Source organism: Antechinus flavipes, chromosome 1 (genome assembly GCF_016432865.1).
Source record: "Antechinus flavipes isolate AdamAnt ecotype Samford, QLD, Australia chromosome 1, AdamAnt_v2, whole genome shotgun sequence".
In the NCBI taxonomy this organism is placed as follows: Eukaryota; Metazoa; Chordata; class Mammalia; order Dasyuromorphia; family Dasyuridae; genus Antechinus; species Antechinus flavipes.
The window spans coordinates 211430655-211442791 of NC_067398.1; the positions used below are offsets into that span (position 1 = coordinate 211430655).

Sequence of the window (12137 nt, forward strand, 5' to 3'; positions counted from 1 at the left end):
TTTGCAAAATGGCAAAAATAAATGGTCCTAGGAGTGATTTATTTTCTGGTCTGAAGAAAAGGTAAAAGTAGTCTGGGATCTGGATAGTTTTCTCTTTCAGTTAATTTTATTTTAGATGGGGGCGGGGAAAATGGGTGAATTGGAGAAGGAAAAGAACAGCTGACTAGGCAGCTTTAAGTCCCAGAGCACAAAGTATTGCTCACTGTTTTGGATAGTGAGAATTCTGGAACAGTAATACATTCACTCATTTTGTTGCCTCCTGATGGCTAGCACATTTAGGTCTCTGCCATTTCATTTTTTTTTTTTTTTTTTTTTTTGCTGGTTATTTAATAGATTTTTTTTCCTAGCAAAAATTTCAATTTTTTCCTTAATTGAAATTTTAATGTGACTTAGTGGGGGAGGGAAAATATTTTAGATAATGGATTACATGAAGTTCAACTGGCTGGAGTTTATTCTTTAATTTGACAATTGCCCAGGAGCTGAGAACATTTTAGCAGTTATTCAGAATCTGTAGTTTAAAGCTTTCCAACTAAGCTGAGAAAGCCCACATAGAACTAATACCCTTGCTCTAAACTAAAACTCTCAAGAACTAATCTCATTATCTCCAAAATAAATAGGTCACTTTGTACCAAGGGCCTTGGGATTTTCTTCATCTTACTGCTCCTCCCCCCTCTAAAAGGGGTGGTGGTGATGATAGTAAAGAACTCCAAGCCTGAAATGACCTTGAATAGGTCCCCAGTAAGTGTTTGTGGGAGAGAATCTGTGCCAGACACAAAGTAAAGCATTTTACAATTATTCTTTCATTTGTTCCTTCCTCCTAATCCTGGTAGGTAGGAACTGTCATGTCCATTTTATAGATTAGGAAACTGAGGCAAATAGGGGTTAAGTGACCTGACCAGGGTCACACAAGTATTGAGGATCTGAGGTTATATTCCAATTTGGTTCTTCTGGACTTCAGGCCCTGCACTTTATCCCTAGGATTTTACATTTAAATAACCCACAAAGGCTAAATAAAATGATTTTTCAATGCAACTTTATTTGCACAATCCCCAAAGTATAAGAGTATATTTATTAATTATAAGCTAGCACAAGATTATTTATGGATTCCTGGCAAGCATCAGCCTGAGTGCCTATCAATTCAAGATTTTTTTTTTTTTTTATTTAGGAAATGTTAGTACTTGATAAGGGATACTGAGAGGGAGAAAGTGGTCTTACATTCCTATCAGAAGAAATATCATTTCTCTAAGAAGCAAACCAATTCTTCTAAACTTTCCTGGACTTGGATAAGCTTCCGTTGGCTCTGAGTCAGATGAAGTTTGTCTAGATCTTCAAACTTATTACTTAAGGAAAAACTGGTATGAAGTTGCTGCATATCATAACAAGCCTGTTCCATCTTATCTTGTAGGCTGGTTGGGAAACCTTGGACTTTAGGCATTAGGTCCATGAAGGCTGACTGTAATTTCAGGGCAATGCTACGGGACATGCCTAGAGTCCGGATTTCCAGGAGCTGCAAGATAAAGGGAGGACAAAGTTTAATATGTATGTAGTTGCTATCTATTCTAGCACAAATTTTAGATTCAAGGTGGGGAGGGAGGGAGACAAGAGAAGAAAAGGCTAAGCACATTATCCTATTACCTCTTTAGGTACTTTTATATAGATTTAAAAGCTATATATGGACATATATATATATATATTTGTATATATAAAGATAGCTAGTAGGCAATTGAAAATAGTTAATACAATTATTTTAAAATCCTGGGATTAAGCAGACTCCATTTAAATCCCTACTCTTACTCCTTATGGTACTTTGGACAAGATTTTTTGTACCTTAATCCTCAGTTGCAAAATAAATTACATTAATTTTAAATATCTTGTCAACTGTAAGAACTTGTCACTCAGGTTGACGAATGATTTTTGGATAAGGGGAAAAGTTTTAGCAAAAGGAAAAAAAAAATCAGTTACAAAGTCTATTGACTGAAAGGATCTCTATTTTCCCCATTATCCTGCTTAAGTACTTTCTCAGCTAGGCTATATCAATACTTCTCCCGATTTTCTTATTCTAGTCTTTCTTTTACAAGAAAGCCAAGTCATTTGTTTTGGAGGCAATTTAGCTCGATCACACAACTAGTAAGCTTCTGAGGCCAAATTTGACTCTAGGGCCTGTGCTGACCCACTGTACCACTTAGATGTCCCTCTGAGGCTTAATGTACTGTTCTGATCTATAGCTAGAACTAGTATGAGGTGATGAGTGCTGGGTCCCAGGTGTGACATCCTACTTCTACCTGCTCCTAGTGCCAGCTATTTGCCATCTTCCTCCTTGGCTTTGGGCTCTGAGGGTTCTGTGGAGGTCAGATTCTTCTCTTGGGGCATTTTTTTCCTGTCTTCTCATAACCCACCTGGGCTTGGGGAATCTTTGCTTGTGGAAGATCAGCAAAGATGCCTCATATCCGAGATAACTCTTCAGATGATAATAAACTCAGCCCTAAATCTTCCTGCGGGCCTTTTTTGTAGTAAGAATTTAGGAGACCCAAGTTTGAATCCTGGCTTGCAAAGTTACAACTTCTTAAGACCCTTATTTCCTTTTCTAGATGGAAGGGATGCCTCCAAGACTCCTTTCAGCTCTACATTTGTGATCTTTTGTCTCTAGGTTTTTTGTTTCACCATATTCTGGTATTTATGGAAATCTCTCCTGAAGCTACATACCTTGAGGCTTCTCCAAGGCAAATGGCTCCTGCTCACAAATACTCAATACAGAATCAAGAACTGAGACACTTTTTTGCTTTGTTATGACTACTGCAACTCAGCAAGCTAGTTAGTTGTGGCTTGTCATCTATGGACCCCCAGCTAAATCGTCCCCCTTCACAAGACCACTTGCTGCAATATCCTTCCAATCTATTTCCTTCAAATACTTTGGCTTTTAAGTTTACGATTCTTAGGACCATTATCATTAATATATATATCAGAATAAGATTGATTTTGTACTTATTTTCTCTGCATTTTAAGAAGTGGTCTTAGATATAGCTTTTCACACTTTAGAACAGGATAAAAAAGGAAGAAAAAAAAACATGACATTTTTTCTAAGAGCCTTGATAGTCTTATCCCTAGAATACTTTCTTATTCAACTCTATGTTTTTCCTAATTCTCTTGTGCCGCTGCCCCCCTACCCACCCACCCCCCCCCAAAAAAAAGACAAGCCAAATTTTCCTTCAGAGGCACATTTTGAAAGCTAGTTTTGATGCTTCTTCCACTGTCAGTCAACTTACAAAATAGCTGGCCTGTTGATGTCTCAGTATTATTAATTTACCCTGAACTCTAAGAGCATGTGCCATTTTCTTTTCTTCATGTCCCACAACTTGGACACAATCGGTTCTAGTTAAGAGAGTAAGACCATTGATCTATATAGGTTCCTTAGACTTGTTTTATAGAGACGCATTTTAAAAGGCACTATAATCCAATTCTTCCTGAAGATAAGTACTTTTTACATGTTTATTATGTTAGCCATATACTATATTGTCTACTAATTCATCTCTATTCTCATGGTGGCTAATGCTAATTCTTCTAGTTAACCTTAGTTTTCAGCTTTGTCATCTCTAGTGCCTCATTCTCCCCTTCACCTCCATAACCACTTGAGTCTTATGGATTCTATACTTGGTTCCCTTTTTTCTATTCATATGGCTTCAACTCTTGTTCAGACCTTGTTGCCTTACTGCTCATTTAAATTCCTGGCCTTTCATCTATTTTTTTCTATGATTAGTTTTCACAAGGCAATCAAAGAAATCTTCTTAAAGCAGCAGATTTCTCAAGTAAAGATCTGACACTTTCCATGGTTTCCTGTTGTATTTTCTATTTATTTTTCTAGGTCCCCTCCCCCCAACACACATATTGCCACTTCCCTTCTTCCCCTTTACATGTTCTGTTCTAGCCAATCTACTTGCTATTCCTTCAAACTTGGGATTCCTACCTTCAAAGTAGGATACTTACATGCCTGGAAATTACTTATGTTCCCCCAAAGTAGACCTTTCCTAATCCCTCAATTGTAAATTCTGTCCATTCCTCAGAATTTACCTAGTAAAGTCTTCTTGAATTTTGAGATTATTGGACATAATAGGTGGGAACAAAACTAAACAAATGGTCAGAAAATTATCCTTCCACTACTCAAACTCATCAGTTTGACATTAATGTTCCATGTGCCTGTAATACTAGTACCTGTATATTATCATCATCATCATCATCTGTATCTTCAAACTGGCTCTTACTCCATTTAATCCACAACTCAAATAGTGCCTTGTGATAATTCTTCTGATCTTCAGAATCTTGCTTGCTTTGGTAGGTCTGATGGAACAAAGCATTTATAGAAAGCTTCAAGACATAGGTCTGCCTTAATGCTGTTCTTCAGATTAAAATTTGCCAACTATATATCAAGGAATCAGAAAAGTATAATTCCTTTCTTGTAGTTGGAGAGCCGCCTAATGCCATAAAGAGATAATGGCAAGGCTAGCACAATTTAAAAAAAAAAAAAAAAAAAAAGCTTCTAGATAATTTATCACTTTAATTTCTTTCATCCCACACACATACAACCATCCCAGCGCTATCTTTATACATACAAATATATTTATAATAATTATATTATTATATAATAAATCATATACAATATTATAATAATTAATATTTAATAATTGTAATCTATAGATAATTTACAATAATACTTTAGAATGCTTTAAAATAGAATTGAGTTGAGATTATTATCATCATAATTATATTATTATAATTATTATTACATTATTATTATATTTAATTTATATAATAAATATAGCTATTTCTACCAAAGTAAAAACCTGGTAATGGGGCTTCACAGAGAAAGTCAATAGCAGTCAAAGCTTGTATGAAAGCTTATACAACCTCAGGTAGCAAGGAAAGGTAATATCCCTGACACAGAGCATAAGCTCTGACCAGAACTAAATGTTTCTAATATGATCAGTTCTGGGCCTTATGTTTGAAGACCATTGTTCTTTTATATTATTCAGAATGTTGAGAGGCATTAAGATCACGTCAGATGAACAATATTTAGAGTAGGAAAGACTTCGGCAGGGTCATAGCCATCTTTAATACTTTAAAGAGTTAAAGTGACAAGAGGTTAGATTTTTTTTTTTCCTTCCTCATTGTTCCTATCAGGCTCAGAAGAAAAGTACTAACTACAGCCAGGGGCAGATTTAGGTTATTCATAAGGGAACTTTGTGGTGAGTTGGGGGCAGGGGGAAGGCAAATTATCAATAATCAAAGTGCTCTGACATTGAGCTGCCTCTAGAAATAACGAATGGGTTTTTTACTAGGTAATTAAATAGCAGTTGAGGGAATGCTTGTCAAATGAATGGCTCTCTCACTTATGATAGGTGGTCTCCAAGATCTCTTCAGGAGCAGCGTTTGCAAACACTGTTAGGAAGGAACTGGTTGGCTTTAGAAGTAACTTAGTTCATAAAAAATCCTACCAATTCAATTGCTTTAGAAAGCTGGTACAAGAGTTTTCTGATGTTGTCTTTGGCATTTCTGATAACTTCCATAGCACTCTCGTATGCCTGTGGCTGGAGGCTGCTTGGCAGAGAACCTAGTGGTATGAAATAATCTTTGTCTTTTCCAGAGTCTTCTCTAAAATCATCTTTGTCTTCCTTTGAAGGTTCTTGGATATCATCTATATTGAATTTTTTAAAGAGCATTAATAATTCTATTAGAATAGCATATTTAAATTATTAATCATTTCCTAAGCATCGGCTATGTATTGAGGGCTGGAGGTGTAAGACATCCCTCCCTTCAAAGAGCTTTACATTCTATACATTTTCTTTCTTTCTGTTGTGAAGAAGTCACAAGTATGCTACATGACTAAGAACATCCAATTTTCTTTAACCAAGACATCAGGTACCTGAATCTACAGGAGCAGTTTTAGAGCTAAATATGTAACATTTATATGTCTATTGTACTCTTAAAGATAATCTTAAATGTGCCAGTGTTTAGTAATATTTTAGAGCAACATTTAAAGAAAATTAGACAACTAAGTCAGCCTATATCAGGAAGCAGTCTAAATATGAATTAGCAAGACTATTTTACACTCAAGTATAGGAGTGAATAAAAGAGAATAAAGGAATTGTATCTAATCTGAGAGTCACTGACCCACATCTAGTGAAGTTGGGAAGTATTTGTCCATAGATACTTTTAATTGTTCCAGGTTTTGTTTCTCCTCTTGGATTTCAGAGAGGATTTTCTCATCTTCAGACATAATTTTCAGGGTAACACAAGTGTTTGTGGCATCCTCCTCGCTGGAGGCACCTCTACTATTCATTAATGAATCAGTTTCTCTTGATTGTTGAGCCTTGTCATGTATCTCTTGTGGTTTCTAGAAAGAAAAAAAATTATGATTTTCCTAGGCTGTTAACATGCTTTGGTACCATATCCTGCTTTTTAGCTCTTTTCCTATCCCTATATATATACACTTGTTTGTACTATATTTCAAATAGTTTTTGGAATCTACTACTAATGTTCTATGATCTCAACTTTCTTAATATTGGTGACCATTGCTAATTGGGGAAATCCAACCATGCTAAAGGTTAGAAATGTCTTCCTAGAATTCTCAGGAAGTGAAAAATGTTGAGACTACCTACCTGAATAGGTATCAGGAAATGTTGCCATCTTTATTTCTAGTATTCATTCTTCTAAATAATAGGCACTTGATTTTTTTTTTTTTTGGGGGGGGGGGACTTCAATTAAACAAATTAGATAGGAAAAGGATCTAGTTTACTTTTATAAATCTTTAGCTCTCAAGATTCTTCCAGTAATTTCATATCTTAACACTACTTGGTATTTATATTTATATTTTCCTTGTAATCAGTCAAATGTTTCATGTGTTGATAGTAATTCACTCCCTAGGTTTTATATCTGGTTCAAATTTATTCTTTTTATCAGTTCTAATATATATTCATTCTTTTTTACATATTTTTTTCCACAGGCTCTATATTCTGCCTTCTTCAATTTTCTCCCTTCAATTAGTATAAACACCAATATATTTGTTCGTTTCCTTTCAAAGTGTGTGTATATACATATATATGTGTATGTATATAGATGTATATACATATGTATCCCTTCTTAAGTCTACCAGGGTTTTCTATAAATATAATCTCTTGAATTCACAAGAAAACAGTTTAAATGTTTAGAAGGGCAGGCTATATTTACTGGAAAGCCTGTAAGAGGTCACTATGGACTGTGTTCAACACACCTAAGTTTTCTAATTTCCTGTTTTAATCAACTCAGTGCCAAAATAATAGGATGCTATAAATTAAAACATTTTCAGAAATTAGACCCAGCATTAGACTTTTCAAAGGAGAAAAAGAATTACCTGAATCTTAGTAGAAATTACCTCCTCTGGTACTGGTACCTCTGGTCTGCTCATTCTCTCTTCTTCGATAGACTCACTTGAACCTGAAATTAAGGCATTTAGTTAAAAATCAGAAAGTGTTGGTGGGCATAGCCTCCAATAAAGTAAGCTAGTACTAATAGTGACAAGTCTTTGGGACAAGGATTAAACCACCTGTAATTTTTCCTTCTGCCTTTTAAAAAAGATAATAATTTCAAAGGAAGTCTCTATTATGAAAGAAACTACCACATTGAATTTAAAGGTTGATTATTCTAAATTCTTTACCATTAATATATTTAATAATTGTAATCTCTATAGATGATTTACGATAATTGATATTTAGAATCTCAACTCAATGCTATTTTAAAGCATCTGTTTTTAATTTCTACTGATTGATACACATACAAATATGTATTCTAAGGTAGATGCTATTATAAAAAGGGCATTGCATTTGGAGTCAAAGGAATGGGGCTCATATACACCTTTCCTATTTCCCGTCTGTGACCTTAGAGAAACACCTTCCTTTTCTGAGCACAAATAATTCATGTGTAAAATGGAGAGGTTAGGTGAGATGATCTCTGGAATTATCAAGTCCAAATTCAAGTTTTAAACCCGTTAGACAGGCAGTACTATTTTATACTTGGATGATTTAAAAGTGTCCCAGGAACCAGAATGATCTCCTCATTCAAGAATCTTTATTAAATTCATCAGGTCTTCTTTCATTCAAAGAAAGTTTCACTTACTTTTAGAATCCATCTCAGTCATGAGCAGTTTTGCATCATCTAGCATCACATCACAGACAGTATCTTCTATCTTGGATGGTCTTGTTCTGGTTCCTGAAAGATCAAGTATCTTTTCCCAAGGATTAGATGTTAGATTCATATGAGGCTCTATTGTGCCAGTAGTATATGGCTAAAATTGTACCTCAGCATTTTTCCCTTCTCCTTCCAGTCTAAGAGGAAAGTATTATTAATTACATGTTTCTTAAAAATACTTTATATTGGATGGAATTATTCTGGAGAATTCCATCTTGGCCAAAGAACACATGTGGCTATGCTGCAGTATAATAGAACACTAATTCTGTCCCAGTTGTAAAGTTGGGATTTTTTTTTAGGATTTTTTTTTTAGGAACTTTGTTTTTAGAGGGTGCAGTGGATAGAATTCCAGACCCAGTCAGGAAGGTCCCAGTATAAATCTAGCTCCAGTTACTTATTAGCTGTGTGACTCTGGGAAAGTCACTTTACTCTGTTGCCTTCAGTTTTTTTATCTGTTTTAAAAAAAGAAAAAAAAAAAACTGGAGAAGGAAATGGCAAACCATTCCAGTATCTCAGCCAAGAAACACCCCAAATGAGATCAAAGAATTGGACATGACTGGAAAATGACTAATCAACAAAATTGTTTTTCCCTCCTATAAAATGGATGTGTTATGTAGTACACAGGATTGCTGGGTGACCAAGTGAAATTAACACATGTGAACAAGCAAATTATTCAAGCTATCCAAAAGTTTGAACAAATAATCCAAATTTTTGTGTGTCAGTCAAAAACAGGAAGGTGGGAAAGAAGCTTGCCAATAACCCAGAAGGATATAAACCAATTGCTGTGCCCATATACAATGGACTTCATTTCTCAAAAAACATAACCCCCTGACTAACAATCATTAACCAAGCTTGAAAGGGAAAAGGCCTGAATCTACCACATACTAGAAACTAGAGTCCTATATTTTCTCTTCACTTAGACATCACCAGCATGTTAAAATTTTAGTTCATTTTGAAAGGTATTAGTATTACTATAGACCATTTACAAATCAGATCTTACTTTCCTTCTTGAAATACATGAAGGAAATTGAATGACTGATTCAGAACTGCCGATTTTCATCCAACTTTCCTGTCTTGTAAGCAAATTCAGTTAAAAGACATGGCCTCTGGAAGTCACATCAGAATTTTGTTAGCTGAGATTATTTCTGATAGAGTCTTAAGATGCTTGGATTTCATAGTTTAAAAAAGGCAAATTGAAGAATTTATTTTCTCCAAGGAAAAAATTTGTCATCTCTTAACCTCTATTTCCCCATCTGTAAAGTCAAGCTCATCGGGTAGTTGTAAGGATCAAACATCAAACATCATGTAAGCTATTTGCAAACCCCTGAGAGCTATTTACTTGTCATTATCATTATCAACCCTTTCCTCTACCACATCTAATTGGGGCAGAGGGTTTGGAGAGGAAGAAATGGGATCAAAGTACACAGTTTAGTAGCAATCTCTAGGTCTTAATTTCTGATATAGACTGACAGAATTAGAAGGTCTCTGCAACTACCTGCACCAAGACTCGCAGTATTGAACCCCAAATCCTCCCTCAGCACAGCATCTCTCCTTCTTCCTACTTACCTAGGAACGACTTTTGAAGACACAGCCATAAAAGCTACTTTAGCATTCTTATTATTTTTATACACTTTAGTAGTGAGTAGGCGTTGAACCTTTATCATTGGCAGATGAAGTCAATAAGCAATCACCAAATGAATCTCAAGTCCTGTGGTCAATAATGGCTATTGAGGTAGGTGACTGATTTAGGAAATAGTCAGTGATTTGGAAGGTTTTACATTAATTCTCACACCTGTAATTCTTACTGATAGAGCTTCATATCTTTTCTGACTTTTCAGTTTGTAGTTTTTAAAACTAACACTGATTTATCTTCCACTCCTTCATAGGCCTAGCTGAATTATTTTATTATTGTATAAATAAATTGGAAATTTAAAAGATTTTCTTAAAAACAGGACTCTGAATGATAGGACTATTTCACTTTAAGTGTACGTAAACAGAGAGATTATAAAGTACAAGTTTATCCACTTATCACTTGTTTATTAGGCACAAGACAATGGGGATAGGGAAGAGGAGGAGAACTAAGGTCAAGACGGATTTCGTTAGGATTAACAATCCTATTTTACTTCTTTTCTTCCCTGTAAGGATCTGGTCAGTCAGGTGGTCCATCTGCTCTTAGGAAACTCTTCAGATTAATGGTTTCCTCTATCTACACTGTTTACTAAAATAATTCGTCCTGTTATTCATGTGGTAGTGTAAAAATTGATGCTACAATAATATCTTTGAGTAAATGATGGTAGAAAAGTAATTGAAATGAAAAAGAATAAAGGAAACTAGGCTGGTGAGTGTGTGTTCAATTGTAGAAATTAGCATGCTGCCGATATTTATATAAATAAATCCATGTAGAATAAGTATAAGGGAATGTGGGGCAGGGTGGAGAGAGAGATTTCTTAATTTTCTTCCCAGCAGCAAGTAAACTATTGTTTAGGACAGTGCTGGAATTGAGCATCGCTAGGGATTTTAACAGGTAAAAGTAAGGAGTTAAGTTTATTCTAGGCTAGAGGGATAGTCAGTGAAAAGGCAGAGCGGCATATTGTGCTGTGGGTGAGGAACTATAAGGAGGACAGTCAATCTGAAATGCTGAATGTGTGAAGGGAGTAGGGTAAATAAGTCTGGAAAGGTAGGTTTTAAATGCTAGACAAAGAGGTTTCTATTTGTTCCTATAGGTCATAGGAAGCAGCCACTAGAATTTATTGAGTTGGGAAGTGACATGGTTAAATGTTTGCTTTAGGAAAATAATTTTAGTATTTCAGTTATGTGGAGAATTGTAAAGAAGAGATACTGGAAGCTATGAACCTAATTAGGATGCTACTGTAATTGTACAGATGAGAAGTATTGAAGATCTGAACTAGAGTTGTGACAGTGTGACTGGAGAGGAGAGGCGCAATGCTATCCACATAAAGATGATGGTATCCTCAGTAGAAATGAGAAAGTTCAGAAGTGTGAAACGCTAGGGAAAAGATAATGAGTTCTATTTTAGGGTATATTGACGTCCATGTAGAATAATCAGTTTGATATGTCCATTATGCAGTTTTATCTAGTGGCAATAATTACTTGATTTGCATGGAGCTGGACATAGTGGAAAGGAAAATATCCTCTCTCCAAAAAGCATTTAGCAAGATTAAAAATTATAATACATGTGTTATGTATGTATAATTTTTAATCTTGCTAAATGGCAATATATGTAGATATATGTAAATATTTAAATATATACACAAATTTGTATATATGCATGTATTTAACACATGTAAATTTACATACACATAAATGTGTGTCTATAATTATGCATAAATGTACACAACAGAGTATATTTACTTTAAAATACAAGACTTTCCCTGATTGCCTCACCTGAGAAGAAGGCATTTGTGTGATGGTATCAAAAAGCCTAGCCAGGCAATCAGCTAAAATTCGTATTCTCTTTGTGGCCTTAGGGAAGCTAATTGAGAAATGATCCTTCTGAGAGAGTCATATTGACAGGTACCAAGATATTTGAAAACTAGGGACTCATGAACTGTATGGCAGATTGACTTCAACTACTCAGATACTGAAATGGACCTATTACAAAGTCTTCTCAAACAGTTTTGATTACAACATATATGGGCCTATCTATCTTATATCATTTCGGTCCATCTCCTCTCCTCCCCTAAGTTCATCACAGATGCTTTTTTTCACTTTTTCCTGACATTTCAAGATCATATTAACCAATAGATTTTTCTGACTACCCACCTATTTATCTCCTTTTCTTTTACCCTGTGATAAATCCATACTAATTTGTATCATATAATTCCCTTTATTCCTATTCTTTTTGGGAATTTGTCATTGGGTATATGATAGTTTTTATATATCTACTATGAACTTTTTGGTTG

The 12137-nt window shown here is 35.0% G+C and overlaps 1 protein-coding gene across 2 annotated transcripts; it reads right to left on the reverse strand.

The window, feature by feature from the left end:
• Positions 1-1016: 1016 nt before the first annotated feature.
• On the reverse strand, positions 1017-9816 carry LOC127553316 (perilipin-3-like). 2 transcript variants are annotated; one of them, XM_051984037.1, is made up of 7 exons: positions 9781-9816; positions 8143-8251; positions 7403-7464; positions 6163-6385; positions 5487-5686; positions 4207-4332; positions 1017-1507 (listed from the first exon to the last, which is right to left on the reverse strand). In XM_051984037.1, the coding sequence occupies exons 2-7, from the start codon at positions 8186-8188 to the stop codon at positions 1235-1237; spliced, it is 930 nt and encodes a 309-aa protein (XP_051839997.1). In that variant the 5' UTR covers positions 8189-8251; positions 9781-9816; the 3' UTR covers positions 1017-1234. The 2 variants fall into 2 exon arrangements, with proteins under 2 accessions (XP_051839997.1, XP_051839938.1); XM_051983978.1 differs by having other exon boundaries at positions 7382-7464.
• Between the last annotated feature and the right edge of the window lie 2321 nt (positions 9817-12137).